Source organism: Scyliorhinus canicula, chromosome 1, assembly GCF_902713615.1.
Source record: "Scyliorhinus canicula chromosome 1, sScyCan1.1, whole genome shotgun sequence".
In the NCBI taxonomy this organism is placed as follows: Eukaryota; Metazoa; Chordata; class Chondrichthyes; order Carcharhiniformes; family Scyliorhinidae; genus Scyliorhinus; species Scyliorhinus canicula.
In genome coordinates, this window is record NC_052146.1 from 70478154 (window position 1) to 70494916 (window position 16763).

A 16763-nucleotide genomic window follows, 5' to 3' on the forward strand; every position below is an offset into this window, starting at 1 on the left:
CTAAACAGTAACTTGTCATTGAGACATGTAAGTCTCAAAATGTTTTCGCAATCGATTGCTGATGCATTGTAGAGCCAAAAGTACCTGCTTATTTGTAAATGATGTCATGATTGCAATGGACCATTCAGACTATGTGATGGCCTTTTAATGACAGCATCTATTTAATTTGTGATCGGACAGTTTTGATTGCAAACATTTGATGAGTTAACAATGTTTGAATGCAAGTCTCTGCTGCTAATGGTGCACTGAATGAGCACACTGTGCGGCATGGACACAACACATAATGCTACTGGTGATGTAGTGGATAATCCAAAAGACTGGATTGATGTGCTAGGTATGTGTAATGAATGCTGCAGTTACGAGTAAGATAACTGGTACAGAGATCTTACTTGAGATAAAATGATGTGAATAATTCACTATTGCAGGCAATGGGCTGCTGAAAAAGAAGATTCTAAAATGTGGCAATGTTAAACTTGAGAGACCGGGAAATGGACAGAATGTGAAAATCTGGGTGAAGATAATGCATGAAAATGGAGATGTCATTCTAGGTCGTCAAAGACTCTCATTCACCATAAATGGAAAAGACGTCATTAAGGTGGGTGAACAGAATACCATATGCACAAGCCAGCATGCCATGACACAAAAACAATATAGCATTAGAAGTCACAGCTGTGTAGGTCATATATATGTATTCTACGGCAGTTTTACCCATCAGTAAGTCAGCTTGATAGGATTCATGATGCTGTGTAGTTTGCATAAGCTTGAGTTCGTACTTGGGCAAAATTCAGATCTGCAGTTTAAAACTATGTAGAATCCACATTTACGTAAAATGTACGTTATTATTTCACACTAATCTATAATTTAGACTTGTATAATAGAAACTCAGAGCTATACATATTGCACAGCCCCTGATGATTCAGATCTGCCTTAATTGATACCCGTGTATGCTTCCATACTGTTACAAATCACATTCTGTACTACCTTTCTATAACCTGTGTATTCTTACATTTAGCTATAATTTACCTACACATAACTGTACTTGTCTATAACTGACATCTATTTATAATTCAATGATTTTGTATTGATTTGTGCATGATTTACACACACAGACACAGACTGAACAGCCTGTGTTCAATTTACAGGTAAATAATGCCTGTGCCAATAATTCAGTTGCACATATATTACAACATAATTCATAGTTCACATGTTGATTTTATTTTCAGTTATGCCCATCAAATTTATTTAGTCTTTTCCTCTGAGTTCATTAGTCAACCTAACACAATTCCACAAAGGTTTGACTGAACTATTACCATGTTAATGTCCATTTTATTAAGATTTTGACATCACTGTTTGCCATAAATAATAATGTTCTTTGAGGAGTTGAAATTACATTTTTTCTACTATCTCTTCAGATTTGTATTTCATTTCCACTGCTTCATCTTTCCTGTTGCCTCTTCTAGCCCATACCCCATTACATTTTGCACATCATTGTGCTGGTGGATTTCCTACAATAAGTTGGAGAATATGACCATTTATAAAGACAGCAGCATTACAGCCTGCGTTATGCGTTTTTTAAATATCCATTAGATTTTATTGCTTTAACAACTCAAGGTCAATTAGAGGCTTGTTGTTCTTGGGGTGGGTGGAAGTAAATCCTGAGGTAAATTAGAATGTATTTTTTGGTGCTGGATGATTTCCTTGTATATGGGCTTTCTCATCTTTTATTGACACTTCTTTGGAAGTGTAACAGTAGTATTCATTCAAATATCACACATTAATAACAGTATTCTTTCACATGGGTTCTGAATTTCCTGAGGGAAAGTGGAAACTGTCTGCATTCAGCCGGGAGTGTATTGTAAACTCAGGCAGGACCTGGAAATACCAGGCTCACTCCGCGACTAGCCAATTCCTAGTAGGGAGTGGGGTGAATGCATGTGTCATGGCTCATTGTCATGGAGCAATATAATGATACAATACAGAAGGAGGCCATTCGGCAATGTGGCCAAGGAGAGGGATTTCCTATGCTGTAAATTTACTCAGCCAATACTCTGCTAAAATCTTGAACGCTGGGATGAATCCAATGAACAGATTGCTGAAGGAATGGGGCCACTGGGCCATGGTCCTCACAAGCCCTGAAATCTTACCTTCAGTAGTTGGATCAGTTCCCGAAGCAACCTTCCTACATATTGACATGGACACCAGGGCTCAGCATCAGGACCCTGAAGGAAAGGAGTGCAGATGTGGCCAATTAGGAGGCCTTCTCAAATAAAGGTTATGCCGGAGAGCAGGGTAGCACAGTGGTTAGCACAGTTGCTTCACAGCTCCAGGGTCCCAGGTTCGATTCCTGGCTTGGGTCACTGTCTGTGCGGTGTCTGCATGTTCTCCCTGTGTCTGCGTGGGTTTCCTCCGGGTGCTCCGGTTTCTTCCCACAGTCCAAAGATGTGATTAAGAGGCAATTTAGTGTGGCCAATCCACCTAACCTGCACATCTTTGGGTTGCGGGGGTGAAACCCACACAGACACAGGGAGAAAATGCAAACTCCACACGAACAGTGACCCAGGGCTGGTATTCGAACCAGGGTCCTCGGCACCGTAGGCAGCAGGTGGATTGACCGTGCTAAATTCCCCTTAGTTCAAAAGGTTTGGTGGGGTTATTGGGTTACGAGGATAGGGTGGAGGTGTGGGCATAGTTTGGGTGCTCTTTCCAAGGGCTGTTGCAGACTCGATGGGCCGAACAGCCTCCTTCTCTACTGCAAATTCTATTCTATGATTCTATGATATTGGCGGGCTTTGGATCGCCATATGGGCTCAATGTGGGGATCCCAAAGCCGCTGGAAAATACAGCCCAAAGTATCCCAAAATGTTTAACTCGAGGAAGCTGGTTTCACAAATGAACAACTCGTTAGTTATTTTAAGTTGCAAAAATGATGCATTTATCAGCAAAATATGACATGATATGTTTAGTATAATTTTCCTTCTCTCTCCAAGGCCCTCGAAATCTGTGTGCCCCTTATGTACATACAGGAGAAAGCACTGATTCTCACCGACTCCAAATTCTGTTCCGGAAGAGCTTCCAGGTAAGCTGTTAAATGCATTTTGTTGTGGAATTACATATGGCTGGAAGTCAGTATAAATCTGCAGATACTGATTGAATTACAAGCACCAAGTTGATCAACTGATTTATGAATATAACCTGAACATTGAGATTTAAGTCCTTTGCATTTTCTTGTGGCGTTCTTCAAAGTAAAGAGCACAGTTTTGATGTTAAGCACCTAACCTGTTGAGATTCTTTGAGATTGCTACCCTTGATAAGCATGTCCCCGTTAGAGCTACATTTACACAACAAAGATCAAAGGACCGTTATTTTTTAAAAATAAATTTAGAGTACCCAATTATTTTTTTCCAATTAAGGGGCAATTTAGTGTGGCCAATTCACCTAACCTGCACATCTTTGGGTTGTGGGGGTGAAACCCACGCAGAAACGGGGTGAATATGCAAACTCCACACAAATAGTGACCCAGGGCTGGGATTCGAACCAGGGTCCTCAGCACCGTAGGCACCAGTGCTAACCACTGTGCCACGTGCCGCCCCAAAAGACCATTATAAACGCTTCTAAATTTCAAGTTCCAGAATGACTTGCTTTCTCTTTGCTTAGTGTTATTTTGTGTCTGTAATTGAGGACCTTGCATCGGTGACATCTGGAGTGCTGCATCTGCAAACCTTTTAGATTAACTTCCTGGGGGTTACCATTGACCAGAAACTGAACTGGACTAGCCATAAAAATACTATGGCTACTAGAACAGATCAGAGGAAGGGAATTCTGCAGGGAGTAATTCATCTCCTGACTCCCCAAAGCCTGTCCATCATCTACAAGGTACAAGGCAGGAGTGAAATGGAATACTCTCCACTTACCCGGATGAGTGCAGTTCCAACAGCATTCAAAATGCTTGACACCATCCAGGACAAAGTAACCCACTTGATTGACATCTCCATCCACAAACATCCACTCCTTCCATCACCGATGCACAGTGGCAGCAGTGTGTGTCATCTACAAGATGCATTGCAGGAATTCACCAAGACCCTTTGGCAGCACTTTCTAAATCCATTACCACCTAAGGACAAGGGCATATGGGGACACCACCACCTTCAAATTCACCTTCAAGCCACTCATCATCCTGGCATGGAACTGTATCACTCTTCCTGCACTGTTGCTGAGTCACAATTCTGGGGGCGCGATTCAGTGGCCTGGTTACGCCTGACACCCACCCGGAGGTAACTGGTGAATCGCGTGCGGGGCCCAAATCGGGCTCCACGCCAGACGTGAAACCTCGAGGGCGTCACCCGACTCCCTCCACCCTGTTCAAACTGGATCTCGCCCTCATTGGGAAAGATCCAGATCCAGATCTGAATATTTAACTAAAGCCTTCCGGCTCATTTAAATACTGGGATGCCAGATTCACCCGGCTCCCGGGACTCACCAGCCGTGCCTGGGAGACCTCCGGGTGCCATTTATTACTGGTCTACACAAACGTGGACTTGGCGAAACAGCACCTGGGGAGGGTCCCCCAGGCCATTGGAAACCCCTGGGTGGTCAGAGACTGGGCAGGGTGGGACCCTGGCACTTTCCTGGTACCCAGGCACATTGGCACTGCCAGCCTGGCACCCTGGCATTGCTACCTAGGGACCCCGGCATTCATACCATTCTGGAAAAGGCTATATTTCATTCAATTACAGTTAGTAATCAGCCATTTCAAAACTTTAAAATTCACACAAATACATTTACATTCAATGTGATTGTTCAAGAAACAAGCATCAACCAAACTTCAAACACAATCTTTAAGCCAAAGAGCTTTTGTTTTACTTTACCAGACCAATATCACTACAGGCAGTTCCTCCATATTTGATAGTAAGAAGTCTTACAACACCAGGTTAAAGTCCAACAGGTTTGTTTCGAATCACTAGCTTTTGGAGTATAGCTCTTTCATCAGAAGAGTTCACCTGAGGCAGGAGCTGTGCTCCGAAAGCTAGTGATTTGAAACAAACCTGTTGTACTTTAACCTGGTGTAAGACTTCTTGCTGTGCCCACTCCAATCCAACGCCGGCATCTCACCATATTTAAGGATACAGTCTATCAGACCTGAATGAACAGTTCACGTCATGAAAAATAGTCACATTTCTGAGCAGATAAGAGAGTCTTTTGTTGTAAAAATCAGAATGTATCCCTGCTGCTTTTATGTTATTTGGTGCGTCATATTTGCTTATTCCATGGGCACAATTTAAGGGGAAAGTTTCTAACTGCGGTAGCGAGCGGGAACTACCGCGAGCTTCCCAACGCTTGACCCAGCGAGGCCGTCACCAGTATCAAGCGTTAATTGGACCACTTAACGAGACCCACGGGCTTCATACGCAAATGATGGTCCCATTGGCTGATTCGCTGTGACCGCGCCTGCCAGCTCCCCCCCACCAACAAAGGGGAGCAACACTTAAATCGAGCCTGCAGAGCAAACCCCACACAGCCTGCAGCCATGCCACCAAGGAGTCTCGCCCCATGATTCGGGGATGCGACCTGGCCAGATTGTTGGACCAGCAAAAGGCCGGCAAAGTCCATGTGCACTCGCAATGATGGCCTGCCTGACCACTCCCATTTGTTTAGGGAAATTGAAGGAGAGAACTTATGATTCTCCCATCACGAATTGCACTACTTCACCAAGTCAGTGATGTCTGAGTCAAGACCGGGCCAGTAGACGTGGCAAGCATTTTCATTTGAGACCCCCCCCCAGGGTAGCCATTATGTAGCTCCAGTAGAATTGGGTGCTGCCCTGGGCGGGAACAACCCACCGGGGCCTCAACAGAGTGATTAAGTTCTCAACACTGACCATCTTTCTTGGTCAGACAAGGTTTCATGGGGCGGGATTCTCCGTTGCCCGACGTAGGTATCGTAATCGGCGATCCCGGGCGGAGAATCCACTTCAACACCCAAATCAGAGCCAGTACCGGTTTGATGCCGGTCAGCCATGATCTGCTCCCTCGGAAGTGACGTAATGCCCGTTGTTGCAACGGTGTTCGCTCATCATCGACAGGCCCTCCTGCAATGCTCCGCCCCCAATTGGCCGAGTTCCCGATTTCACGGGTGACTTGTGGTCTGAGTGGTCGGGAACCCGCCGTGGCAGCTGCGGACTGTCTCCAGTGCCGCCACACTCTGCCGGAATCCGTGCCGCAGGCCGGGGGTGGGGGGGACTTCCGCAAGGGCTGGAGGGGGAGTGGCTAAGGGGCTTATGGGGTGGGCTGTGGGGTCGCAGATGGTGGGTTGGGTCCGCACAGGGCTGCCGCCATGTTGTACGGCGCGACCGCTGCAGGTCAGCCCCGTGCGAATGCATGGCCAGGGGCCTGGCCATTCTCTGGCCCTTTTCACCGTGGAAGCCGGGGGTTTCACCCGCCGCCACTGTGATGCCCTCATTGGTCCCGGAATCGGTGAGGGTTCGGCGCAAATTTTGGCGTCATAAAACGCACGCGAATTCTCTGTTTGAGCCGGCACTTAGCCACTGAAATGGAGAATCCAGCTCCCGGTGTCTGAGGTTTGTCCTGGGACTCTTCTTTATTCGTTCACGGGACATGGGCGTTGCTGGCGGGGCCATGATTTGTTGTCCATTCCTGAGGGCATTAAAGAGTCAAGGGTCTGTAGTCACATGTAGACCAGACTCGGTAAAAAAGACAGATTTCCATCGCTGAAGGACATTAGTGAACCGGATGGGTTTTTACAACAATCGACTGGTTTCACACTCGTCATTAGACTTTTAATTCCATATTGAATTCAAATTCCACCCTGGTGGGATTTGAACCCATGTACCCAGAGCATTATCCTGCGTCTCTGGATTGCTAGTCCAGTGACAATGCCACTACCGCACTGCCTCACCTCCAGGATCATATGCTTCCAATTTGACAGTGTTGGATCCTTCTGTATCCAGGTCTTGATTTGCCATGCAGACATTCGCAATGTCTCTAAAAAATTTAGGATCATCATGACCTCTTCCAATGCCAGCAAGGGTTTGTGGACAGTGGGAGACGATTCAAGGCATCAGTTTTAGCGATTCATGTTCTAGGACACTGCAAGTAATGGCCAAAGGCTGTATCCTGGAGGAGGCAGTAGGGGGGATTGCCTTATTCTCCTTAACAAGTTCAAATAAGGGCTTGTGGTCGGGCACTATTATGAAATATCTGTCATAGACGTACTGGTGAAATATTTTTACACGACTGCCAAGCCCTCCTTTTTGATTTGAGAGTACCCCCACTTCCAAAAGGGTCCTGGATGCATAGGCGATGGGATTTTCTGACCCGTGTTTTCAGCGGTGTGAGAGTATCGCCTCCCAACCCATAAGGAAAAGCATTAGATGGCAGGATGAATTCCTTTTTGGGGTTGAATGGGCCAATAAATTGGACGACAGCAGCTGTTGTTTTATTTTCTCGAAGGCTTCCATCTAGACCATTTTTGATACTTTTGCAGCAGCATGTGCAGTGGAGACTGCAAAGAGGCTAAGTTCGGGATAAACCTCTCATATTATTTGACTAATCCCAGGAAGGATTTCAATTCTGTGGTGTTTCTTGGAGTTGGCGTTTCCCTGATGGTCCTCACCATATCCTCCACTGGATGTAGCCCTTTTCTATCCACCCAATAGCCCATATAGGTCAGTTGGAAATCGCACTTTTCTCCCTTCAGATGTGCACTGCTTTCACAAACCTCTAGCTTTGGCAGGTGCTCTTGTTCTGAAGTTCCCATGGCCAGAACATCATCCAAATGCACCGCCACTTTGGGTAACCCTTGGAGTATGTTCTCCATGATCTGTCAGAATATGATGCACACTTATGAGATCCAGAAGGCCAAGCGAGTATACTCATATCGGCCCTTGTGCTTGTTGATCATATCGTATTTATGGGAAGGCTTGTCTAATTCAAACTGAAGATAGGCATGGCTTATATCTAACTTCCTGAACGTCAGGCCACCTATTAGTTTAGCATATATTCTTCTATTTGCGGCATAGGTACCTATCCAGTTTGGAAACCCGATTAACCGTATCTTAGAATCCCCACAGATGTGGACCGATTTGTGCAGCTTAAGGACGGGGACGACATGAATTTTGGATCAAGCTCCTTTTATTTTCCTAAGGCCCTCCTGAAAGTTTCAGGGTATTTGGTGATAACTTCACACAGTTTTCCCCGCACAGCCTGAAAATCTCTAGCCAGTTCAGCCTAATCCGCTGGATCCAATCTCTCCCCATAGGACTTGATGTCCCCACACATCAAGGAGTGGAAACTGGACTGATTGCTGCCTGTGGTTCATCAGAGTCATGGTAATGCTCTTAATTCACAAAGGTTCCCCCATGTTGGTGGCTAGACTGGCTCTAGTGTCTTCTAAACTCAAGGGTTGGCTACCAGTTTGAAGGTGATCAAATGTCTGCTCTCCGATGACAGAGGTGGCAGCCCCTGTGTCCACTTCATTTCCAATGGATAACCATTCACCAACAGTTTTCTCATTATTGGGGCAATCTTTGTCATGATGATATGGTTTAGTTGCATTATGTCTGCTTCTGAGAGTGGCTATCTATTTATTTATTTATTTACATATAAAAGTGCCCAATAGTGGAGGGCAGGGGTGGGTTACCGGGGGATGTTGGTTGAGGGGGGGGGGGGGTTGTTCTGCTGACGTGGGAGGGATTTGAAGTAGACAGTGCGAAGGAGGTAGAGGGTGGAGGCAGCCAAGAGGCGGGCCAAGAATGACGCGATGCGCGGGCTGGGGGCCGGCCCGAGAGAGGCTATGGGTCAGGGGACTGAATCGGCCGGTTAAGAGGGCGCGGGTGTTCGCGCACTTGCGGGCTCCTAGGGGCGGAGGTAATTATATTGCAGGAGACACATCTGAAAGTGTCTGACCAGACTAGGCTAAGGAAGGGCTGGATTAGCCAGGTCTTCCACTCGGACTTGGACTCGAAGTCCAGGGGGGTGAAAATCATGATCAACAAGCGGGTGCAATTTGAGGCGGAGGGCATAGCCGTAGACAGGGGGGGAAGATACCTGATGGTAAGTGACAGACTGGAGGAGAGAAGAGTGGTGCTGGTGAATATATATGCCCCGAACTGGGATGACGTGGACTTTATTAAAAGAGTGCTGGGGAAGATCCCGGACCTGGACTCTCGTAGGCTAATAATGGGGGGGGTACTTTAACATGGTCCTTGATCCGGCACTGGATCGGTCGTGTCCCAGAACGGGTAGATGCCCGGCAATGGCAAGGGAGCTGAAAGGGTTTATGGAGCAAATGGGGGCAGTGGACCCCTGGAGAGCCAGACAGTCGACGGGAAGGGGCTACTCGTTTTACTCGCACATCCATAAAGTATATTCTAGGATAGACTTCTTTGTTCTAAGTAGACTGTATAGGGGAGGTAAAGAACACGGAATATTCGGCAATCACTATCTTGGACCATGCCCCGCACTGGGTAGACCTGCAGGTCGGAGGGGCGAAGCACCAACGCCCACAATGGAGGCTAGACGTGGGACTGCTGTCGGAGGAGGGGATCTGTGAGAGGCTTCGGAGGTGTATGCAAAATTATTTGCAGGTGAATGATACGGGGGAGGTCTCAGCGGCGACCCTGTGGGAGGCGCTAAAGGCAGTAGTGCGGGGAGAGTTGATTTCAGTTGGGGCCCACAGGGCCAAGGCGGACAGGGCAGAGATGGACAGATTGGTTAGGGAAATGTGTCGGATAGATGAGGAACACGCGGAGTCCCCGGGGGAGGTTGTACTCGGGGAGAGGCAGAGACTAAAGGCGGAACTGGGGGCGCTATCCACGAGTAGGGCCGTGGAACAGCTTAGGAAGGCGAGGGGTGTGGTGTACGAGCATGGGGAAAAGGCTAGCAGATTGTTAGCGCAGCAACTCGGGAAGAGGGAGGCGGCCAGGGAGATAAGTAGAGTGATGGATGGGGAGGGGCGCAGAGTGGAGGACCCGGCAGGATTGAATAAGGTATTCCGGGACTTCTATAGCAAGCTGTATACTTCGGAGCCTCCGGAAGAACCGGAGGAGATGAAAAAGTTTCTGGACGGGTTAACATTCCCAACAGTAAGTTGGGGGCGAGTGGATGAGCTGGGGGCCCTGATTAGAGTGGAGGAGGTATTGGGGGGCCTAAAGGCCATGCAGTCGGGGAAAGCTCCGGGGCCGGATGGATACCCAGTAGAGTTTTATAGGAAGTTCTCTGAGTTAGTGGGCCCGGTCTTGGCGAGGGTTTTTAATGAGGCAGGGGACAGAGGGACCCTGCCGCCGCCGATGTCGCAAGCCACCATATCACTGATATTGAAGCGGGATAAAGATCCGGAAGCGTGCGGGTCCTACAGGCCAATCTCCCTGAACAATGTAGATGCCAAGCTCCTGGCAAAGGTACTGGCGATCAGAATTGAGGACTGCGTATGGAGGTGATTGGAGATGACCAAACTGGGTTCGTGAAAGGCAGGCAGCTGTCGGCCAACTTGAGAAGATTACTTAATGCAGGGGTGGGCAAACTTTTCTGTGCAAGGGCCACATTCAGAAATTCACAATTTCAAAGGGCCGCATAGTATATTAAGTAAAATAATTACTTCATCCGGTTATGATTATGGGCGCCTCATATAGAACAGTACAGCACAGAACAGGCCCTTCGGCCCTCGACGTTGTGCCGAGCAATGATCACCCTACTCAAGTCAACGTATCCACCCTATACCAGTAAGTAACCCAACAGCCCCCCCCCCCCCCCCCCCCCATTAACCTTAAAAAAAAATTTTTTTTTAAATAAAAAATTTTTTTTTAATGACTTGTTGGGCCGCAGAAAGACCTTTGGCGGGCCGCATGCGGCCCGCGGGCCGTAGTTTTCCCACCGCTGACTTAATGTGATAATGATGCCCCCGACGGGCAGGGAGGTGGAAGTAGTGGTGGCGTTGGATGCCGAGAAGGCCTTTGACCGAGTGGAGTGGGGCTATCTATGGGAGGTGCTCGGACGGTTTGGGTTCGGGGAGGGACTGGTGAATTGGATCAAGTTATTATATCAGGCCCCCAAGGCCAGCGTCAGGACAAACAGAGAAGTGTCAGAGTATTTTAGGCTATACCGTGGGTCAAGACAGGGCTGCCCGCTCTCTCCGCTGCTGTTTGCGCTGGCCATAGAGCCGCTGGCGATTGCGCTGAGAGCCGCAAAGGGATGGAAGGGGATGGTTAGGGGATGGAACATAGGGTCTCTCTTTATGCGGTCGACCTGCTCCTGTACATTGTCGGACCCAGTGGCCGGGATGGGAAGTATACTGGAAATGTTGAGGAAGTTCGGCCAGTTCTCAGGGTACAAATTAAATATGGCCAAGAGTGAAATGTTTGTGGTACAGGCAAGGGGCCAGGAGAGCAGATTGAGAGGGCTACCATTTAGGCTGGTTGAGGAAAATTTCCGGTACTTGGGGATCCAGGTGGCGCGAGACTGCGGCAGGCTGCACAAGTTAAATTTGGCCAGGGTGGTGGAGCAAATGAAGGAAGAGTTTCGGAGATGGGATGCACTCCTGCTGTCGCTGAGTAGGGTGAATTCGACCGCAACATGTGCCAGGCTCGGCCTGATTCAATTTAAGGTTGTTCACCGGGCCCACATGACGGTGGCTCGGATGAGCAAATTCTTTGGGGTAGAGGACAAATGCGCTAGGTGCGCAGGAGGACCAGCGAACCATGTACACTTGTTTTGGGCATGCCCGATGCTTAGTGGGTACTGGGAGGGATTTGCAGGGATCATGTCCCGGGTGCTAAAAACAAGGGTGGCGATGGGTCCAGGGGTGGCAATTTTTGGGGTTTTGGAAGACCCGGGAGTCCAGGGTGAGAAAGAGGCCGATGTTTTGGCCTCTGCTTCCCTGATAGCCCAGCGGCGAATATTATTGGCATGGAGGGACTCAAAGCCCCCGAAGACTGAGTTGTGGCTTACGGACATGTCGAGTTTCTTGGGAATGGAAAAAATTAAGTTTGCCCTGAGGGGATCTGTACAGGGGTTCGCCCGAAGGTGGCAACCATTCATTGACTTCTTTGCGGGAGAGTGAGTGTCAGCAGAGGGGGGGGGGGGGGGGGGGGGGGGGGGTGCGGGGGGGTTAGAGTAGAGTAGCGTAAGAGGGATAAATTGGCGGGTAGTGCCGGTGGGAGAGGAGCGGGCTGGTGCAGTATGTTACGATTGAAGTATTGAATATACGTGGATGTTTGCACATTTTTGCCTTTTTTGCTTTCTTTCGGTTGATGTCTGTAATCACAATGCCAAAAAACTACCTCAATAAAATTGTTTGTTTAAAAAAAAAGTGAACAATTATTTTTGTTCCAATTAAGGGGCAATTTAGCATGGCCAATCCACCTATCATGCACATCTTTGGGTTGTGAGGGTAAGACCCACGCAGACATGGGAAGAATGCACAAATGCCACTCGGACATTGACCCAGGGCCGGGATTAAACTCAGGCCCGCGGCGCCCTGAGGCAGTAGTGCTAACCACTGCACCACCATGCCGTTCGTTCTGGGAGTGGTTATACCAGTATGGTGTGAGCCTGTGCTGGTCTTGGCTTCTTCCAGGAGTAGCACTCAAATTGCCTATTCCTGGATTTTTCCCTTGATTTGCTTTTTTACAGTGTTCAAAGTAGTCCATCATCTGACATCTGCAATCTTCTGGAGTGGGTTCCTTAGCATTGTTACGACTGTCATAATATTTCTTTGACAAGCTGATTGCCGATTTGATGATGGATTATTTACATAGGCACCTTCAGCTGAGTAATGGACACTTTTACATGAGGTCTCTCCTCCTAATATAATAATAGCGTATTGTCACAAGTAAGCTTCAATGAAGTTACTATGAAAAGCCCCTAGTCACCACATTCCGGTGTCTGTTTGGGGAGGCCAGTACGGGAATTGAACCCGCATTGCTGGCCTTGTTCTGCATTACAAGTCCACTGTGCTAAACCAGCCCCAAACAGAGGACATTCCTGTCTGATACCGTTGTAGCTCCTGTGCCCTTTTTCTGCTTTCTCCAGGTTAGCTCAGGCTTTTTATCGCGCTGAATGTTGGGGCCCCATGCTGTTAGCACAATGATTTTCTGCTTCTCATCTCAGAATGTTGTTAGTCTGAAAGAAGTAACGCATGCGCTCCGTGTATTGGGCCCAGTCTTCTCTGCTAACGTCAGAGTTTGAGTTTACCAAAGAGAGGCATTTTGTTTCTTACTGAGAAGCCACTCGTATTCCAATCTGAAGTTTGCTCGGGGAAACTTGTTTTTATTCCTCAGTGCCAACGTAATAACTTTGCCAAGGCTAGTCTCCCAACAACAAACCCCTTTATTGCTATAACGATAAAAAGGCAACCAAGCCCAGAGACCTACGGAGAGATCAGTTTGGGTTGGTGTGGTAGTCGGTATTAGGGGTATTACGGTACCCTGGACAATGCTGTAAGGCCATTGGTGTGGGAGGTACCTGAGACTGCTGTATCATTGGTGAAGCCTGCCTGCTGGTTCCGCCCAGTAAGGCGGAGTATAAGAGCCTGTGTCTCCCCAGCAGCTGCATTCTGTACCTGCGCTGCTGGGGGAAACATCTAGTACATCTAATAAAGCCTTCAATTGTCGTCCAATCTCGCTTCTGGAGTCATTGATCGAGCATCAATTTATTGTACTAGATTTTAAAGAATGGAGCTCCGAATCAAGCCGGAGTGTCTGCAACTCAGGCCCCATGCGGCAAACGCAGCAGCAACCTTCAAACACTGGCTGGCGACCTTCAACGGGTACCTCAGGACTGCCACAGCTACATCCACGGAGGACCAGAAGATGCAAGTTCTTCACTCGAGGGTGAGCCCAGAGATCTACACCCTCATCGAGGATGCGGACAACTTCGAGGCCGCGATGGCCCTGTTGAAAGGACACTATATTCGCCCAGTGAATCAGGTCTACACCCGACATCTGCTGGCGACGAGGCGGCAAATCCCCAGGGAATCATTGGAGGGCTTCTATCGTGCGCTCCTGGTATTAGGTAGGAACTGTGACTGCCCACAAGTTTCAGCCAGCGACCACACAGAACTTTTGATCTGGGACGCATTCGCTGCAGGTATGCTGTCCTCCCAAATCTGCCAGCGGCTGCTAGAAAAAGGAACACTTGACCTCAAGGAGGCATGGGCCCTTGCTAGCTCCATGGATGTAGCCTCCCAAAACGCCCGCACGTACGTCCCCGACCACGCGGTAGCCCCTTGGGCAGCGTGGAACCCCCCCATGGCTGACTCCAATGTATTCCCCATCCTCCCGCAAGCTTGTGCGGCACGACTACCAAGCAACCCCGGGGGGCCCCGCTGCTATTTCTGCGGGCAAGCCAAGCACCCCCGGCGGCTCTACCCGGCCCGCTCCTCCACCTGCAAAGGGTGCGGCAAAAAGGGCCATTTCGTGGCGGTATGCCAGGCCCGGGAGGTCTCTGGGGGAGAAACGGGACCACCACCCCAACCTTCTTCACGAGCCACATGTGGGCCCCGGGTGCCGCCATCTTGCCCCCCGGGGACCACGTGAGATGGATGGGCACCGCCATCTTGCACACCCCCAGCCATATGCGACCAGTAGGCGCCGCCAACTTGGCTGGAGTCTCAGGACCCCGATGCGGATGACCACTCATCGCCCGAAGAAAATTTCCAGCTTTTGCCACGACTTGCCTCGGTGACCCTGGACCAGTCTCGGCCCCGAATACTTGCGACCGCAACAGCATAAATCATCCTGCCTGATCGACTCGGGGAGCACCGAGAGCTTCATACACCCCAACACGGTAAGGCGCTGTTCTCTTCCCAAACACCCAGTTAATCAAAAAATCTCCCTGGCCTCCGTGTCTCACTCTGTAGAGATCAAAGGGTTCTGTGTCGCAAACCTCACGGTCCAGGGAAGGGAATTTTAAAATTTCCGCCTCTACATCCTCCCTCACCTCTGAGCGGCCACGCTCCTAGGTTTCGACTCCAATGTAACCTCCAAAGTTTAACTTTCAAATTCGGCGGCCCTTTACCCCCCTCACTGTCTGCAGCCTCGCGACCCTCCAGGTCGAGCCGCCTTCCCTTTTTGCGAACCTCACCCCGGATTGCAAACCCGTCGCCACCAGGAGCAGACGGTACAGTGCCCAGGACCGGACCTTCATTCGGTCGGAAGTCCAGCGGTTACTGAAGGAAGGTATTATCGAGGCTAGCAACAGCCCCTGGAGAGCTCAAGTAGTGGTTGTAAAGATCGGGGAGAAGCACAGGATGGTCATCGATTATAGTCAGACCATCAACAGGTATACGCAGCTCGACGCGTACCCTCTGCCCCGCATATCTGATTTGGTCAACCAGATTGCACAATATAAGGTCTTTTCCACGGTGGATCTCAAGTCCGCCTACCACCAGCTCCCCATCTGCCCTAGCGACCACAAATACACTGCATTCGAAGCAGATGGGCGGCTCTACCACTTCCTAAGGGTTCCCTTCGGTGTCACAAATGGAGTCTTGGTCTTCCAACGGGAGATGGACCGAATGGTTGACTGGTACGGTTTGTGGGCCACGTTTCCGTACCTCGATAACGTCACCATCTGTGGCCACGACCAGCAGGACCACGACACCAACCTCTGTAAATTCCTCCATACCGCAAAAATCGTTAACCTAACTTACAACAAGGACAAATGCGTGTTCAGCACCAACCGTCTAGCCATCCTCGGCTACGTAGTGCATGATGGAGTTAAAGGCCCAGATCCTGAACGCATGTGTCCCCTCATGGAGATCTCCCTCCCACACTGCTCCAAGGCCCTGAAACGCTGCCTAGGATTTTTTCATATTATGCCGAGTGGGTCCCCAATTATGCGGACAAGGCCCGCCCACTAATCCAATCCACGGTTTTTCCCCTGTCGGTAGAGGCCCGCCAGGTCTGCAGCCGCATCAAAGCGGACATTGCAAAGGCCACGATGCACGCAATCGATGAATCCCTTCCCTTCCAAGTCGAGAGCGACGTGTCCAGTGTAGCTCTGGCGGCCACCCTCAACCAAGAGGGCAGACCCGTGGCCGCCTTCTCACGCACCCTCCAAGTTCAGAAATCTGCCATTCCTCTGTTGAAAATGAAGCCCAAGCCATAGTAGAAGCTGTGCGATACTGGAGGCATTACCTGGCCGGCAGGAGATTCACTCTCCTCACTGACCAACGGTCGGTCTCTTTCATGTTCGATAATGCACAGCGGGGCAAGATAAAGAATAATAAGATCTTACGGTGGAGGATTGAGCTCTCCACCTACAACTATGAGATCTTGTATTGTCCCGGGAAGCTAAACGAGCCTCCTGATGCCCTATCCCGCGGCACATGTGCCAACGCACAAGTGGACCGACTCCGGGCCCTCCACGAGGACCTCTGCCACCCGGGGGTCACTCGATTCTTCCATTTTATCAAGACCCGCAACCTGCCCTACTCCATCGAGGAGGTCAGGACCGCCACCAGGAACTGCCAAATCTGCGCAGAGTGCAAGCCGCACTTCTACAGGCCAGAGAAAGCGCACCTGAGAAAGGCTTCCCGTCCCTTTGAACGCCTCAGTGTGGACTTCAAAGGGCTCCTCCCCTCCACCGACCGCAACACGTACTTCCTGAATGTGATTGACGAGTACTCCCAGTTCCCATTTGCCATCCCCTGCCCCGACATGACAGCAGCCACCGTCATAAAAGCCCTCCATGGTATCTTTACACTGTTTGGTTTCCCCGCCTACATACACAGCGATAGGGGATCCTCCT

At 49.5% G+C, this 16763-nt stretch overlaps 1 protein-coding gene across 1 annotated transcript in view; it reads left to right on the forward strand.

Annotated features, from left to right (window-relative positions):
- LOC119963670 (peptidyl-prolyl cis-trans isomerase FKBP8-like) overlaps positions 1-16763 on the forward strand; it is an 84051-nt gene continuing 67288 nt past the window's right edge. Inside the window, exons 1-3 of the mRNA XM_038792991.1 lie at positions 1-334; positions 426-595; positions 2988-3076. Coding sequence (XP_038648919.1) covers positions 250-334; positions 426-595; positions 2988-3076 — 344 coding nt within the window. The 5' untranslated portion in view covers positions 1-249. The remainder of the gene's footprint in view (positions 335-425; positions 596-2987; positions 3077-16763) is intronic.